The sequence below is a fragment of the Corvus brachyrhynchos genome, unplaced genomic scaffold, assembly GCF_000691975.1.
Source record: "Corvus brachyrhynchos isolate BGI_N302 unplaced genomic scaffold, ASM69197v1 scaffold106, whole genome shotgun sequence".
NCBI lineage: Eukaryota > Metazoa > Chordata > Aves > Passeriformes > Corvidae > Corvus > Corvus brachyrhynchos.
The window spans coordinates 4937718-4956658 of record NW_008238834.1 but is presented as its reverse complement, the minus strand read 5'-3'; the positions used below and the strand labels follow the sequence as shown (position 1 = coordinate 4956658).

General features: G+C 38.2%; 1 protein-coding gene across 1 annotated transcript in view; it reads left to right on the top strand.

Annotated features, from left to right (window-relative positions):
- Positions 1 to 10939, top strand: part of AKAIN1 (A kinase (PRKA) anchor inhibitor 1) — a 25679-nt gene extending 14740 nt beyond the window's left edge. The window contains exon 3 of the mRNA XM_017738234.1: positions 9289 to 10939. Coding sequence (XP_017593723.1) covers positions 9289 to 9479 — 191 coding nt within the window. The 3' untranslated portion in view covers positions 9480 to 10939. The remainder of the gene's footprint in view (positions 1 to 9288) is intronic.
- The last annotated feature ends 8002 nt before the right edge of the window (positions 10940 to 18941 follow it).

Below are 18941 nucleotides of genomic sequence, written 5' to 3'. Positions count from 1 at the left end.
CTTCCATTAAATACTTGCAGATTGATGTTGCATTTTGTCTTGAAGTAAGTTTTCTTAATAGAGCGGAAAATATTTCTCTAGGAAGACAGAGAATCAGTTCCAAGAGTGGAAAACAGCATGTGATGGCATCCTGTTGTAAAGAGAGATTCTGTCAAGATTACAGCTATGAAGTAAAAAAACCACAAAACCAAAAAAGGGTTTTGCTCTTTCAAGGTGCCTTTTAGGTTTATATAATGTTTGATTTACTTTCTATCATGATTTTGTGTATATCTGTGCATGTGTATATGCCCAAGGGAATGGCCTGAAGTTGTGTCAGGGGAGGTTTAGGTTGGATATTAGGAAAAGGTTCTTCACCCAGGGGGTGGACACGGCACTGGAACAGGCACCCCAGGGAAGTGGTCATGGTACCAAGCCTGACAGAGTTCAAAATTATTTGGACAACACTCTCAGGCACATGGTGTGACTCTTGGGGATTGTCATGAGCAGGGCAGGAGTTGGGCCCAATGATGCTGATGGGTCCCCTCCAACTCAGCATATTCTGTGATTCTGAGATTCTACACACATATATGTTCATGATCTCAGCCTCAGTTGCTAATAGCTGTATTTACAGCCTTCATACTCCACTCACATTCTAAAATAAGCAGGGAATTTTTTTCTGTACTTCTGTGCATGTGCAAATTTAGGGCTTTTTGTGGGGGTGTTTTTTTCTTGGAGGTTTATGTTGTGGGGTTTGGGGTTTATTTTAGAGCTAGAGGAGGGCTCTGCTTCACCTGAAATATGGACAGACAATTTCTGACTGAATAATCTGGTATAAATTGCAACATATCTAAAATGTAGCAGGATGTTTTCACTGGTTTGCTGGCTTTTTACAGGTTATGTAACCTCTTCCTTATTTTCTACGCTTAAAAAAGAAAATCAGGGTCAGGTATTGTAAATTTTAATTAACGCACATAGTTAACAATTAAAGTACATTGTTCTTTAAGACCAAAAATCACAAAAAACTGCAGAAATATAAACACAGCAGCTAGCAAAATAAACCTCCACTGAAAACTTGCCCTTCACTTATGCTGTACAGTGGTGGATACTGAACGTCTTCTAACACAAAAGTTGTATCAATGGGGATCAAAATGAGCTTTTTGATACAGATTCAGAAGACCTATATAAATGTTATCTAGATTTCTGTGCTGAATGTTTTCTTTTTGGATAGGAATCTCTGAGCACCTGAAGTGTAGAAAATAGAAGGTAGAGGGGGTCAGATGATGAGTGGTGTCCCTCAGGGCCTCGTCTTGGGACTGGTGCTCTTTGATACCTTCACCAGTGACACAGACAGTGGGATTGGGTGCACCCTCAGCAAGTTTGCACCTGACACAAAGTTGGACGGTGCAGTTGGCACAGCAGAAAAATGGGATGCTGTCCAGAGGGACCTGGACAAACTTTAGAACCTCATGAAGTTCAACAAGTCCAAGTGCAAAGCACTGCACGTGGGTTGATGCAATCCCAGACATGAGCACAGGCTGGGAGAAGAACTCATTGAATGCAGCCCTGATGAGAAGGACTTGGGGCTACTGGCAGATGGAAAACTGGATGTGAGCCAGCAATGTGCACTTACAGCCCAGACAGCCAACCATATCCCGGGCTACATCAAAAGCAGTGTGTGCAGCGGGTCAAGGGAGGTAGTTCCCCCACTCCACTCTGGTGAGATCCCACGTGGAGTGCTGCATCCAGCTCTGGCATCCTCAACACAAGAAGGACATGGACCTATTAAAGTGGGTTCAAAGGAAGGAAAAAAGATGATCAGAGGGCTGGAGCACCTCTCCAGTGAAGGCAGTTTGAGAGAGTTGGGGTTGTTCAGCCTGGAGAAGGGAAGACTTTCAGGAGACCTTCAGGGAGCCTTCCAATGCATGAAAAGGGCTTATAAAAAACAGGGAGAGTGACTTTTTACATGGGCAGATAGTGATAAAAAAAGGGGGAGTGGTTTTAAACGAAAAGAGGGAAGATTTAGATTAGATGTTAGGAAGAAATTCTTCTCTGTGAGGATGGTGAAGTACTGGAACAGGTTGCTCAGAGAAGTTCTGGATGCCCCATGGCAGGGGGTTTGGAATTAGATGATCTTTAAGCACCCTTCCAACCCAAACCAATCTATGATTCTATGATATGGGTAACCTGTATCTGCGCCATTGGACCTCTCCTGCCTCGGAAGAATCACAGCTTTTGATGTAGAGAGGTTTCTTATTTTAGTGTTTGAAATGTGTTCTCAAAAAGAAGTAGGAAAATTGTGCAGATGAAGAGAATATAAATTTTTCATTAACTTTGAAGCAGCTGGTCCCAGATGCTCTTTAGGGAATATCTTATTTTTAATACACTGAACTCCAGTCTAAGACTTAAAAACCTTGCTAAATTAATCTTAGTTTACAGTACTGAATCCAGAAATATTCTTTTTGGGACCAAAATCTGAGTATCAAATTTATGGCTTTGGGTGTGGCAGAAGTGTCAGTGACCAGTATTTTGAACTACATTCAGTCTTCAAAGCTGAAAAGACACAGTCCTTAAGGAGTGAATTTATTGCTATATGTGAAAATACCTAGAAAATATATAGATTGAAGTGTATAATCTGGTTTTAGTTAATATTATTGAACTATGGCAAGAAATCTTACTAAAATGTTGAAAAATGCTTAAGAATAGATAGGTCTCAGCAATCTCCAAATCTGAAAAAACCTCATTTTCGCTGGCATATTTCAAATAATATGAAATAACTTGCTGGAGTCTTTAAAGAGATAGCTTTATATAGCAAAAAATCCCCAAGAAAATTCCAGATATTCCTATATCTTAAGGAAGAGTAAAACCTCAGTAGGAAAAAAATTACAAAACCTGAGTTGAGATATAGCCAATGTCCGGATAAAAAGGTACAATGAAGTACTATTCTGGAGATATTAGTATGTCCTTTGAGACTGCTTATCTGCATTTCTGCTATTCTCTTTTGTTCTTATATTCCTCCCCCATTTGTATTCCAAGCAGAGTTATTCCAGCTTCATTCTTAAAATTTATTTCAACGACCAAAGTAGTCTGTGCTGGACCCCTTCATGATACAGTTCCTCTTCCATGCTGGTTGAACAGCAGGAGTAGGGAATGAGGTTAAGGCAGAAAATAAAATTGAACTGAACCTTAACTTTTTTAGTGAAAGTCAATGTTGCAATCCCCTGCACAGCAGGTTAGGGAATTGGAAAAACACAGGATCCTACATTAAAGTACTTTTGGATTTCTAATATGTTCAGTGTCCTCCCTTCTTCCTCAAGGAATTGGGGTAAGTGAATATTGCCTCCTGATGGCTGATAGCTGTTAGCCAGGACCTCACCGGGCTCCATTCTAGAGCATGGGAAGTGGCACTGGGCAGAATTAACTCAAATGCAGTTAAGAGTGCTTTTTTTGTTTTTTTTAAAGATTAAATTTGCAACTTCATTGTAGGACCTTTTCATGAGGTCTCTGAGCTGTCATCATTACTGACATTGAGACAAATTGGGTCTCTAATCCTGTAAATAGCTTAATGACTCTCATGCGTAACGTTGGTTTGTGCACATGTGTTGGAAAGCCTTCAGTCCTGGCTGATTGCCATGTTCATTCATTCTGGATGTAATTAACATGAGTCATCAACATTTCCTGATTATGGATCTCTTCTTCAAATTAGGCTTCTTGTGCTGAAATCCCAGCAACAACCTCTAAAGCAAATCAAAGAAGGAGATTTTTTAACCACTTCAATTCACAGGTTACAAAATATTCACTGGAGGAGGCTCATCTGGAAGTTCCATGCTGTGTCCAACAAGATGGAGAGATGTGTCACTGCCTAATGCCAAAGGGAAGTTAGAGAGCTGAACTTGGTTTCTTGTAGAAGAATATCAATGTTGATGCAAAGAATGTTACTGTTAATCATTACAACATACACACATACATTATGTCATTACAAACTTGCCAGGTTCTGTAAGGTTTTTTAATATCTACAGTTTATAAACAAAACTTAGGTAATAACATGCAACCTTTTCCCATATATTCCCATGTATCCACACTGGACCTTCTGATGAAGTCTAATCATCACGGTCTCGTCTACTTCTACTTTCATTCCATTAAAAAATTTCATTAGCACTGTCAGTTGGATTATAAACATTATAGTAATAATTTTCAACAGAATTGAAATAGAATTTCCAGAGATCAGTATTTTTGTTGAATTATTATCAATTTTTATTTAAAAAAAATTTCTAATGTTGCAGTGCTGAAGAAAATAGTATAATCATTAATTATTGCAATCCAAAACAATATTTGATAAAACCAATGGTAAATTTTTAGTTAGACTATACTTGCATAATCTTATGTAAATATGAAGAAAAAATATTTACTTCTTGGCTGTTTCAGCTTCAGAATTGTTGCATAAATTTAAATTGTAGCTAACAGGGCAATGTATTTTGGGTAATTCTGAGTTCTAAATTGATCAGAAGTTTGTTTAGGGGAATGGGATTCTTAGTTTTAGATATGGTTAAGCTCAAAGTGATTTACACAATCTACAGGAAGAATAAATGTTACAGGCTTTGAGGAAAGGTGAATTAAAACGTCTTTAACTCCCTCACTGTTTATTGACAGCATTAGTGGATCTGGGACAGACTTGCATCTTTGCAAGATCATGCCTGTGGTAGTTTAGCTTCATGATAGTATTCCAAACAATCCTATGAAAAGGTACAGTAGAGAACTTAGCTGTTGATTCAAACAAATTACCCATTATAGAGTGTTACTTATTAGGAGTGTTTATAAGGCGTAATAAATTTAACTTGTAGCAAGCTGAAAGAAAATAGCTGCAGGGTATAGAAACAGAAAGTGAAGGAGACTACTTTGATTGCAGGCTGGAAAGGAAGTGACTCAGGATACTTTGAAGAAAATGAAATGTATAAATGAGAAAAGGCTCATGTGCAACCAGAGAGAAGTTCTTAAACTTTTTGATCTGTTAAATGCTTTTTCTCTGTAGCTATTTTTTTTCCATGTATACATTTCTAGTATATTCCATAGTCTAGAAACATTTCAGAGGATGTAAAGTCTTCCACACAAGGTGTTACTGGACTTTAAATAGTATTAGTTCAATTAATTGAAATGAATACTTGGAATTTACTTGAAATATTTTATATTCTTTTTCCAAATTGCTACCATATTTTCCTTCATGGGGAACATCAAGCAAGCCAATTTCAAGGCACTGATACATGGCACTAGTTTTAGGTGGAATATGTAATTGTTTCCTGCAGCCAGTCCAAGATTTTGATGGTTTTTTGGATCTCTTGAACTGTACTTTGGATTGCAGAACCAGATCAGAGTTTGAAAGTTACTTTTCATCTGCTGAGTTAGTTGGCATAAAATTTACTGAGAGAAGTACAAGCTAATAAAAACATGCTGAAAAGACTTCATCATGTGTTAATGATTAAATTGCTGCCTTGCATTTAACATCATTTAGACCAGGTATTTCGGTTCTGTATTTCCAGAATTGGGGTTGTGGATATAAAGGGTGAGCATCTAAAGATAGAGAACAAGTAAAGATTTTCTAGAATCAAGAGAAAAAAGTAGTCTTTAGACAAGGATAACTAATAGGCAGCATGTGTTTCTAATGTTGTTCAAGTTTTTCCCAGAAATTACTTCAAGTGACCTATTTGTCATGGAATTTTAACTTAACTAGTTATACTTCAGAGCTTAACAAATGATAGATAAAAATTAATTGTATTTTATCACCCTAGTAAGTCTTATTTTGATTAGCTAAACACCAAATACTTAGCAAACACCAAATACTTACTGTCTTTTTTTCACCTGATTGAAAATATGAAGTTCTTAAAGTCCCAGATTAATTCTATAGGCTCTCAAATTTCTGTCTGGATGTCCACAGCAGTCTGTATTTCAGCAAGGTGGACATGGATATATGTTCCAGCCCAGCCCTTTTGGGATTCTTGCATGAGTCATCTCTGCTTTCCTTATTCAATCCCTCTCTTCCTCCTCAGAGTAGGTCCTCCATATCAATAAATAAAGGAGCTTCTCAGAAAAACACTAGCTGACTGCTTTCATTGAAATGAATAATTGGAAGAAGAGGATGTAGTGGGGATGCTTTTTGGGAGATTGCTGTTTACTCATTCAGGAAGTGGAAAAGTTGTGATTTATCTCAGCCTAACCAGCTAAAATCACAGGAATGCAGAGGTTTTGTGGTTGGAAGGGACCTCTGGAAGTTATCTTGTGCAACTCCTGATCAGTCAGGGTCATCTAGAACCATTTGCCCAGGATCATGCCCTGTTGGGTCAGCTGTAATAGATACCGTACACCCAGAGGAGCTGGATGTTCATGTTTGACTGCTTGACATCTCTGGCCGTCCAGCTCCTGCAAATAATGGTCCCAACACGGGCTCATACCTGGGTCAAACACAGTGTCAGGTATCACCCTCCAAAATAACTATTATTTTCACTTGCTTTCTAATTGAGATGGTCCACATAAGCTGCCAATGGTCTCATTGATCATATCACCCCAGGCCAACAGCTTTGACTCTCTCTATGTCTAAAGCCAATTAGCTGTTTTTATCTGGGTTGCTATCATCCTAACTATTTTACTATTTACTATTTATAAATCAAGTTTATTTGAACTGCCTTATTTCCTTTCTGTGTATACCTAAACCCTCAGAGGCCGGGCAGAGGTAGTCCAGAGGTTTTGGGTTCTCTGTTCTTGGTTATCTCAGCAAATAAAAGAATCATCTAATGAGTTAGAGATGAGCTGACATAATCTACATCTCACTTATCTGTGTGGTGCTTTCAGACAGGTTTTGCTCCTAAATAAACAACTGAAAAACCCAGGGAGAAATGCACTGGAAAACTCTTTTTTTTCAACTGAGTGTTGCTATGGTTGACCTTTCTAAAGTAAACATATTTAAACATTGGATTTTGTAGATTAATTGGCAAGGACTAAATAAATAATGAAGCATCCCTCAGGAGAGTGAGTAATTTTCAACAGCAATGTACTTAATGACTATGTTTTCAATAATAAATTCTGGGGGTTTGTGGCTTAGGGGACTGACAAATTTTTCACATTTCATATAACATCATTGTCTATTCCAACATACTCATTTGTTTTTAGAATTTCATGTTTATCTATGCTTTTGTTAATACATATCTTCTGAACATCAGCTGTATTGACTGATCTTTTTCAGCCAAACAAGAAGACTAATTCATTGTGTGATAAAATGTGACTTCATATTTGAGTAGTAAAGAATTATCGGTACTATATCTGTTAAGTAACACTTAATTCTATCCAAAAACCACTGTTTCAAGTGCTGAGGAGTGAAAAAAAACTGAATCAGGGAAGCTGACTGTGCCAACAATTCAAACAATTCTTTTCAGTCAGCTTTTCCAGTTAAAACATGTTTTCTAAGTTTTCATGGGTTTTAACCTCTTACTTGTAGACACTTTGCCACCTCAGTACAGTTGCAGGGTTTTAAAAAAAATTATTCATTTTCAATAGCATTAAATCCAATTTCTACTTCTCTTTTAGCCAGAATATATATATAATATGAACAAAAATCCCTCCAGTTTTCTTTTAAATCTTTTTACATATTGGAAAGCCACAATAAGGACTCTCCAGAGCCTTGTCTTCTCCAGGCTGAACAACCCCAGCTCTCTCAGCCTGTCTTCACAGGAGAGTTTTGTGAGCCTCTGTTCATCTTGGTGGTGGTCCTCCTCTGGACATGCTCCAACAGGTCCATGTCTTTACAGTGGTGAGGACCCCAGACCCGGAAACGGTACTCCAGAATCTCACAGCAGCAGAGAACAGGGGTAGAATCACCTCCCTTTCCTCCTGGCCATGCTGTTTTTGTAAAGACTAGCATACAACTGGCTTTCTGCATCACAAGCCATCTCATGTCCACCTTTTTGTCTACCAGTATTCCCAAGTACTTCTCCAAAAATCTATTTGTGATAAATTCACCACCCAGTCTTCATTGACATCAGGCAATGCCTTGACCCAGGTGCAGGAACTTGTCTCTTCCCTCAAGCATATAGTATCTTAATAGCATATTCCCTAAGGAAACAAGTGATTCTCTTTTTGTTTCCATCTCAAGTTTCCTTGAAAAAAATTCTGAAAGAACAGTGGGAATTTATCAGAGTTCCAGGTATGGACCTCTCATAAAGGCACCTGACCTTTAATTCGCTCTGATTTCTCTCAGGACACAATTCTTAAGATATGTCATTGAAACAGGCAGTAAACTACAAATCCTATTTAATGAAATAATTGAGCATAGCAGTCAATTAAGAAAAAACCGAGATGAGTATCTTTAAAACCTTTAAAATCAAATCTAATTATGTCAAGAAGCACCTAGGCTAAGCATTTCAATAAACAACTAATTTCCTATATGCCAATAGGTATACATCAGAATTACTTTTTTTAAATCAGTATCAGCTTTGACCATTATGAAGCATTCTTTATTGTCCAAATTGCCACTTCTGTTAGGAGCCAAAATACTTCCAAAGAGAAACCCTCTGACATAAACTACTCTTCTTCATTACCAGATGTCTGTAGTCACACTACATTACTTCACTGTTCTCCAGATTTTAACACTCTAGCAAAACAAGGAAGTTTCACATAAAAATACATATTTGTCAGGTTGCCATAGAAAATATTCTGTTTTACCTACCAGAATCTGAATGTTTCTTAATATTTTGCAAATATTTTTGAAAATCTATTTAAGGGTTAATGAACTGCACTAAATAAAACTTTGTACCTTGAAGTCAATCGGAATTTGATGAATGAGGGCTTTCAGTCTGAAGTAAAATTAAAAAAAATGTTAATGAAGCAGTGTTTTTTTCTGTATGGTGGTGAGGGAGTACATGTCAGCCTTGCAAAATAAAGTCCAATTCCCCATCCAGAAGCACAGCTCAAGTCAAAAAGGATGTGATTCACAGCTGGATGAGAAAACCTTCCTTTCTTGTCTTACTGCAAAAATGCATCTGTGCTTGTTTCAGCTGTGAAGTCACAGCTGTCCCCAGAGCTGGGGAGTAGGTAATCGAGCTGTATGACTCAAAGTCTCCCCCTTCATTCAGTCCTTTGGCACTGAGCAGGCAGAGGCACTTTCCACCCTAATTCATCATCTTCAGTATTGGCAGGTTTCCTATGTAACAAACTGTCCTCAGTCACTCTATTATTTTGTTCCCCACCCTCCTCTTTTTCTGTCCTTCATGTTTTCACAGAGTAGCCCCAAGTTCTTAGTTCCTTTTCTTTTTTGTTTGGCTCTGGCAGGTGAGAAGCCAGGGACGGAGCAAGATGAAGTTAAGCTGCAGATTGCCAGCAAGCAGATTGTGCAGACTGCTATCCTCCGAGCAGTGCAACAAGTTTCCCAGGAGAGCCAGCAAAAGGAGAAACGAACAAACACCAGTGCAAGCCTCCAACTAGAAAGAGGAAAACTAACCAAGAAGCACGAAAAGAAGTAAAGGAGCAGATAGGGGTTTTTCAACTCCAGTCTGCAGTGTTTTCAGCTTTCTCTTTAGTATCAGCTGTATTGCTAGTGCAATGCTACTGCTGTAAAGCAAACCAAAGTATTATCACACCTAGACATAGGGTAAAACTGCAATAGTCCTCAGCTGAAAAATATTAAGTGCATTAGATGAATGACTCCATATTTATGCAGTGCCTCTTAACAGAAATGATAACCACAGCTGTAAAAGTAGTTCCAAGCACAAGCTCTTATGATATGAGCTTATTCTCAAAAGCTTGTTGCCAGTGCACTTTCATGCTAAGTTCTCCGTGCAACGTTTACGTCAGTTCAGCTGGACGGGCTCTTCTTTATGTTATTGGGTTCACTGATTCTTCACTGAAGAAATTGTTTACTGTCAGGTGTAGCAGAATGCTTTCAGGCTCCCTTGGAGCACGGGTTTGTACTTTGCTTTGATTAGACATGAACTATGTGAAATGGCAGTATAAAGTGGATTTGGTAAGTTCTGTGAACCAGTTTATTTTTTCGTCTTGGGGAAAAAAGAAACCAATCCAGTAAGACTGCAGTGACTGTGATCTATGACTATGATCATATACCTATGATCTATGTATTTTTTTAAAAGAAGTTAAGTACTGAAGTTTTAGTCTACTTACTGAAATACTTCTATACTTCTGCATAAAAATCACTTGTGCCTAAACTATTCCTTTTGATTTTCTTGATATTGAAAGAAAAGGAACTGATGTGATGATTAGGAATTGGCCATCATTTCCTTCAGTTTTGCAACTTTGCTGGGTCTTGATCTACAGAAAGAGAAAACTGAAGTGTCTTTAAAAAAAGGAGGTTGAATATATTAGTGTCTTTAAGAATGAAAATATACTGTATCTGAATTTTGTCATGGTAGGTATTTCTCACCTGCTGGGTGTAAAGTGACTTTAGGTATTTGCAGTTCTTACATAGATTCACCTTAAATAGCACTGCGTGAAGCTGGTAATACAGAGCTTATCCTTTTAACTGCTCTATATAGCTGAAGAAATCCATGATGTTTCTGAAAATACAAATTAAATAAATGTACCCTTCACTTTTATGTTCCCTTTGTATAATGATGATTGCACTATTATACATCTGAAATGAATAGCAGTATATTTAATTCTAGAAATGGCTTGCAGCTCTGCTTCAAATGAATTCCTGTAGTAATATGCCTGGAAATACAAAGAGGAAGAAGAATGCCCTGCAAAACTTTCTTAATGGCTTTTCTGCTCAGCTAGATGATCCTCAAAGAGACTGTGGGTTAAATAATTGGCTATTACTTACTGAGTCCTGTTGCTTGTGTTAAACAATTTTGGGATTCCTTCTCCTGGACAGCGGCTCAGTCACGAATAACCACATACTGTAATATTAAGTCTTTGTAATCTGCTTTCTTTCTCTTTTTTTTTTTCAATTTAACAGCACTGACTCATACAAGATAGTGATTTAGCTCAACCTTCTTTCACTTAAAAATGCAAAGAAGAATTCAACATGGTTAAAAGTGTTCCAAATCACCTACTAACGAAAACTGGCCTGGATTGCAAGTACACAGGTGGTTCACTTCTATAGACACTGGGTGAATTTTTCCAGTCAAGCAAACTTTGAAAGGTGAAAATAATTGGGTCTTGAGGCATGTATATGTTTGTTGTAATAGTAATTTTTTTACCATTAGCTTTTTCATCAGTTCACCTTTGTTTGAGAGGTAACTCTTTTCTAAGCACTCTTTGCATCTTGGCTCTCAGCCTAAGAAAACTGATCATGAATAAAAGCTCAGTTCTGAGGCTAATGAGCAGACGACTCTGGTGGATGACAGAGAGCAAACCTGCTGGAGAGACTCTGTGGTGCAAAATGGTGTTTGCCATGGACTCACCTACAATGCTGCAGGAAGGAGAGATATAAAACATTTCCACTTCTTTGAAATTATTTTGCTTTTTAAAATGCTTTTTATCCCCAGACATTTGAAATATGTTTGGGTTTGGGGTTTTTGGTTTTGGTTGGGGTTTTCTTTCTGGTTTTTTTTGTTCCTGATAATTATGTTAATAATCTTCATGTCATTTTGAAATTGTTTGTATGCCCTTTTTTTTTAATTAATCATTTTGGAGAAAGAAGAATTTCAAAAACCAGTGAATCTGGGCTTTTGCCTCTGCTTCATATGAGCCAATTCCACTCCTCCTCCCACAATGCACTTTTACAGTATCCCTTTTCTTTCGCTTTGCTAGTGCCCTAGTCCTATTAGGCAGACAATTACTCTACTTAATAGTCATTTAATAGTAGTTTTATAGTTGTGTCCATCATTGTCAGAATACCAATGCCATCAGAAGTCTAATTTCTTGGAAAATCAAAAACGGTAGGAAGCCTTGGCTTGTTATGTGCTTACTAAATGATGAAAGCGGGTATTTTTTGGTATCTACACTGATAAATTATATTTTATGGAGAAGACACAGACTGCAGAAATTATAACAGATGTGGTGCAGGTCTTACTACAAATAAAAAAGAACTCCTAAATAAACTCTGAGTTCCTTACATGTCTCTGGTTTCTCTTGTCAGAAGAGGGGAAGCAATTTCTGGATCCACTAGACAATCCCATGAAGCAAAATATGCTCATGAGGTTTGTAGTAATTAATGCGTTATTCAGCACCAAAAAAAAAAAATCTTATCTTAGAAATACAAGATAATCAAAAAGGCATCTATAAGTATTTAAAACAAACTCACCACTTATTAGCAGTTACAGTGGTAAGTAAAAGTTTGTACAAATATATGAAATTATATTTATCACAACTCCAGAAGAGCAGAAGAATCATGTGTCTGTGGTTATCCTTCACTATGCTTGCTATGTTGTCATTCAGGTTGATTATAACAACTTTATTACCATATTGCACTCTTCTTTGTAAGGTAAATAAAGCAGCAATGGCTAAATGGAGATTCACATGGCCACAGCAGGATGTGGCCATTAATTTAGATTACTAAATGACACTGTATATCAAGTTTTTGGTTCTGTATGGTTACACTGGAAATCCCTGCTCTAAAATAAATAAAACCAACAACTGTGACTTGGAAACAGCCATATTAATTTTATCGTTTCAGAAAAATAAAAGCATTCTGTGATAATATTATATTTATGAGTTGGAGATTCTTGGATGTTTATTCAATAGCAAACAATCACCTAAAAGTCTTATTGTCTCTAGTAATGTATGGTACTTTTTTTCTGGTGACATGTTTTAAGCATCTCAGATTGTGGTATGTCTACAATGGTAAGTATATAAAATTGCTGTGTAACTATTCTCAATATGATTGCCATGAAATATGCTGCAGTTGTTCTTTAAATGTGTGCCAATGTCAAATACACAGGTTAATGTGTCCTAACTGAAGGCTTTTCTAAAAAAAAGTTTAATTTCAATTAGTGGAAAATATAAGAGGAAATAAAATTAATTCATGAAAGTATATGGGATTCACCCATTCTCTTGGTTATCCACTCAGGTCTGAGAAGAGATTAAATTAATGAAAACCTGACTCTTGACATAACTTAATTTTTTTCAATGGTTCCCTGCAACACAGGGATCAAGTTGTCAAAAGAGTTTGTGTGAGTGAGGGGCAGAACCTGAGCTACTGGTAAATGTCTTCTTCACTCCTTCAGTAAGGAGTGAGCAGCAGTACTGATGGAGCCTGCTTTCTGATGAATGGCATTTCTCTTCATTAGGTTTTGGTGCCTCATGGTAAGGTCTGGCAGAAATCTTTTCCCTGTTTTAGGTTTTCTAGAACCAAGGGGGTCTCTGAGGCCCAATAGGTTTTTAATTTGTGGTGTATCCTGCCGTTCAACAGAAGCAGAAGTAAGGTCTCTATTCTCTGCTTCCAGGACTTCATTCAGAAAACTAGGTGGACATGCATGAAGTTTTGTTTTTAAAGATCATCTTCCCTGGATTTAGTCAACATGCCCAGTGATTTCTTTAATCCCTAAGACTGAATGGATGAGCACACATATTATCTGTGTGCTCAGGGAACACCAAGAAATAGATACATATTTTAAATTCATTTGCTTCTAAGCTGTTCTTGTCTACTAGGCAGATTTTCTTTGTTAATTAACATAAGCAGCTTTTCTTTTCTCATCATTTTTCCTCCAGTGTCTTGTTACTTGCATTTTGTTATATGAGCTTGCTAGTTTTAACACTAAAACAACAATAGTTCACATTATAATTTAGGTTTGGTTAGAAGCCCTGTGGTGTTACATGTTCCATTTTGGTGTGGTTTTGTCTTTTCTTTCACTAAAAGTGAGTAACAACAAATGATGTTCTAAGGAGAAGGAAGTTTGTGGGGGGGGTTCTAGTTGTGTTGGCATTTTTGTGGCTTGTTTTTTTTTTTCCCCCTCAGTTGCCTCTAGCAGAAGGTCACATGGGGCAAATCATCATGAATCACACGCACTGACAGTATCTCGATGTAGAACTTGTCCAGAAAGAGAGAAAATTAACTCTTACATAAGCTGGAAACTGAACCCAGCTATTCTAAGCTGATTCTAAAATGTTAGAGTAAGACACTCCTGATAGCTTTAAGGAAAATATTCCATGTGTGCTTTGAGAGTTGAATCCCATTTAGAAACACCAGCTAGTGAAGACTGTAATTGCTTGCTTTGTGATATGAGGTGGAAAATGAGTACTACTGTATTGTTCTGAAGACTTAAATGCTACCTCCTTGTGTCTGTGGAGGATTTTGAATTGTGTCTTTTGGCAAGGTGACCCGTTTGCTCCTGCCCTAAGGAGTGAATAGCTGCTCTTCTGTGTGCACATGCATCCTAGAAGGTTTAGCTCCTGTCTCCAGTCGCTATAGTAGATGCCCTTCCCCTGTATTTGCTTAGTAAACATAACTCCTACTAATGCTGTTCCCCCTCATTTCTTTCCCATGAAGCAGCTCATTCTAAAAATCCTCAGCTACAAGATGAACTATAGAAGCCTTCTACGTCTAGAAAAGGGAGAGTGAATATAATAAATCTTCTTTGCCTCATTGGTGGGATGCTGACCCTTTCCCACAGCTCCCTGTATGTGTTTATTTCCAAGGAGGACAACTCTGTTAGCCATTGCTTCCTTGCTATCTCTTGCTAAGGCTTTACCCATAAAGCAGTGATCTTCAATATTTCCTTCCAAGGCAAAACTACTCCAGGAACACAGTTTGCACTGACTTGTCACAGTTCATTAGGCCCAGCTGACTTCAGCTGATGACATACATGATTTGGGTTTTTACCCACTATAGAACAAGAGCAGAATTTCAGGTCTACTATCTACATGGCTGAGGATCTAATTGTTTTCTTGGTACTCCAACAGCTGAAGAAGTTTATATATATGCATGAAGCAAAACTTAAGTAAAACTTGTTAGATCTTGTAATTCCTCCCACTGTATTTCCCAGCATTACAGATAGTTTTGTACAATCACTTTGTTTTACTGAGCATTACACTTGCTAAATCTATAGGCAGGAACAGGGAGTCTTGTTGTGCTCCTCTATTTTGATCACTGAAACCTGCAGGGAGTGTCAGAGCTGCACTGTTTGGGCCAATGACCCTCACATTGTGACTCTTCTCTTGACCTCATACTTCTTTATTTTCATGTATTCACTTCCAGAAATCAGTCAAATCAGGAGACCCACAAAACAGGGATATCTGAGATATCAGAGGTGCAAGAACCTACTGTGTCCCTGCATAATTCTCAATTTTATACTTTTTCATGGTCAAGAAACAACTGAACATGGCACTTACTAACATGGACTAGTCGACAAGGTAGTGATCAGTCAAAGGTTGAACTCAGTAATGTCAAAGGTCTTTTCCAACCTAAAGGACTCTGTGATCCTGGGAAATAAGCCCCGATCATACTTCCTTCTGGTAACTAGCTGAAGGAGCACAAGATTCAAATTCTTCATTTTTCCTCAGCACCTGAGACACTGGGATGCCACCAAGTTTCCATTCAAGAGGAATACAAACTCCTCCTTCTGTTGGCTAAAGGTGGCTTCAAAGATCAGTGCCTGAGTCAGGTGACCACTTACCTGTCACTGTGCTCAGAGGAGCTGAGTGTATGAGAAAACAACATCTCAAGCCAGGCTCTGAGGAATGAAACTTTGCAGGAGACACTGGGCTTTCACATGATCAGGATAGGAGTACTCCTCCACAAGACAGAGAAGCTAAACAAGACCCTCCTTCTGTGTGACTGTGTTGGTCTTTGGTTTGGTTTTGTGTAATTTAAAAAACAAAAAAATAAGACCTTGAGTGCCCCACGTTCACTACCTCACTACCACGTAGGGAAGCAAACACAGTACTCTAGCAAACAAGTTGGAAATTCAAGGCCACTCTTCAGGGTAAGTCACCTCAGAAAAAAGCAATTTCTTCAAGGCCAAAGTGGTAACTTGACCACTGCTTCAGTGACTTGACTTGTGCATTCAGCTTTTTTCCCTCTTCCTTATAATGCAAGGAAATACTGAATTATGCAAAGTAAAGTTACCCCACTGTTTGGTTATTTTGGGTGTTTTCCCTACTTTTTTTTTTTTTCTTTAGTTAGGCTGTACTCTCAAGGTTGCTTTTTTATCTTGTTCTGTAAAAATGCTTGAAAAAAAAGGATTGGGTTTGTCTTGTGGTCTCTGTTTTAATGTTCCAGTATATCTGAGGCAACCCGTTTTTCCTTGATTTAGACAAAACCCTCTGGTTTTATTGCATCTTTCATTCTTTAACAATTTTCCCTGTACCTGTGTTGTGTGTAGAAGTAGGGTCCTAGAAACTACTGTCACATTAGAATTCTGAAGCTGTGAAAACGGCTGTAATATCATATTTACTATAACATTACTTCCTTGAAAAATCCCTTACTCTTGGAAATCAGATTATACAACTCCATCTGCCCTGGTAAGAATTAGGTTAACATCTATTTTGCCTGCTGGCAGGCTAGAAGACTTTTCCTTTCTTTCTTTCTTTCTTTTTTTTCCCCCCCTTTCAAATAACTACATCTGAGGGGGCTGCATACAAAGCTGACAACATATAACTCCAGGATCCATGTGCCCTGCGACATGGAGGTACAATAATAAACAGCCCATAACAGATTATGATGTCCAGATACTACAGCTTTCAGAGTACAGATGGTGATGCTGTCAGGAAATATCAGCCCTTGCTCTCTAAACGTCTGTCACATTTCATTAGGGTGCCCAGATGACTCTTTCCTCCACTGCTGAGGCTTGACAACAGATAACAAATGAGTTTTGCTGGTAATTGCCCCGTTCCTTATTATTTTGTGATCACTTCACTTCACCCAAGCATCCATATCTACAGAGGCAAAAAATACTTCCACATAGGAATTTTCATGTTGTTGGTGACAACAAATGTGTTGTCACTCAGGGAAATGCCAAATGCTCTGCAAATGGCCAAAAGAAACCCATTTTCCTCTCAGTACTCCTTTCTAGAGGAACAATACATCAACCTAAGGCTTCAGTGTACATTTGCAGACACCTGCAGGAGACAGACAACTCCTCTTTGTTTTGTGACTCTTGCTTTGGGTATTAGACTATACTATGTCTCTCTTGTTGTCGTTTTGCCTTTACCTTGGGCTGAGACTCCGGCAGTGCAGTCACATGGAGAACAACAGGGTTATAAAGGGACAGGATGAAGCCATGGTTTTGCCCTAGCTGCACTAGAGCAGAACTAAAAACTCTATCTCCTCCCCTGTCTTTCTGACATGAAGTAATGAAGCAACAGGGTTGGGGGACCCTGGCCTCCTCTGTTACATTACTTTCCCTATCAAAATATAGGACACCACCAGACCACACTGAAAGGTACAGGAAAAAAGGCCCTAAGTGGTCACTGAAGACCCTTTAAACATCAGCACAGACTCTGAGGGGATGCTAGATCTACAGCAGTGCTCTGAGGAGGCAATTTTCCTACAGATTCATCCTACAAATCTTTATTCCTTTATAACATAAATCATGCTATGTTTTGGGGTAAATGAAACAGCAGTCTCTTTTGGGAAAACAAATTACTTACCAACAGAAACTTGCCCAGATGAGAGAAGATCATCACTGCTCAGTCTTTCTTGCCTGCTTTATGTGTGCTTTATGCACGAAAAGGAATCCTAAATACAGTAATTTTGCTGTGAACACTCTGATAGGTCAAATCACATCCCCCTATTAATTTTTTAGGGTCAGGCTTAATGCATGACAACAGAAAGCTTGTGACATTATGTGACACGAAACCCACAACTAAATGTATGTCTCAGACTGTCAGAATTGTTTTCATAGTCAACTCCATCCCAAAAGTCTTGCACACCACTCCTCATTGTTCGTGGTTTGCTGACTAGTTTTCTGTTTGTATTCGTGGGAGAGAGAGATAGGTTGGTGCCAGTCTTTGTCTTTTTTTAAAAAAGTCTTTCTTTTGCTGTTAAGGGGAAACCATTAACTTATCTGGAAACAAAGAAAACTTGCTCTGGCTTCAGCTGAAAGAAATCAAGGGGTGAGAGAGCAGCTGCACTTTTGTGTTCACAGCTGATACGTGGATAGATTCAGAAGCCGTTAGTAACTTCAAAACACAAAGATTTCTAAGGGTGTTTTCTGGAACATGTCAGAGCAGGAGTAGCTGATAAATATTCAGTAGGCTTTACTTTTCGCAGGCAACTTTCCTGGTACTATAAATGAACTTCTTAAGATTTTACTCTCTATCATCCATAGTGGTCCTAAAATCTCATATGAGCAGCTTCTTGGTTTTACATATATTCTCAAATGAACCTCCTAGGGATAAATCAATGATAGGGAGTATTTTTTTTCCTAGCAAATGGGGTAAGGGATTTTATAAGTCATCTCTTTTCACATACTAGCTCTACCTGTCTCTCTGCAAAAAGGCAGCCTGCCAAGTTAGCCATTATGCATCGCTCAGGGCAAATCAAGAAGAAAAGCCAAAGGCTCCAGCCGAGGTTTAGAAATTGTACGTGCGTATGTTTTAATTGCATTAAAGGTGCATGATGTTCCTGTAAGAACAACACCTGGAGGGGCACTGGCTCTAGCTCATTCCCATTTTGAAGTCTGCAGTCTACCTGTTTTTAAAATTATTGTTATTGTTTTAGAAGAGTCATGTAAATAAATCAATAATTTGAATGAGCTATAGAATATTTTTCCAAGGAGCTGAGAAAATATTAGTCATGTTTGCCTTTATTTCTGAACCCAGTTGCAGTTAACGAGCCCAAGCTCTTAAAAATCCTGGCAGGATTCTCACCATCTTGAAAGAAGCCTAGATTTTACCCAATTACACTTCCAACACTGGCTTCAAATCTGCAACTGCTGCTTTCATGTTGTACAAATTGCAGTCCATATCTTGGCAACAAACCATATGCAAGAATGCACAATGAGCTCAGCTGAACCTGAGTTACCCATCTATGTGATCATCTGGGGTCAGTGGTGAAGTTTTCTTTGCCTGACTTCCAAAGAAAGTGA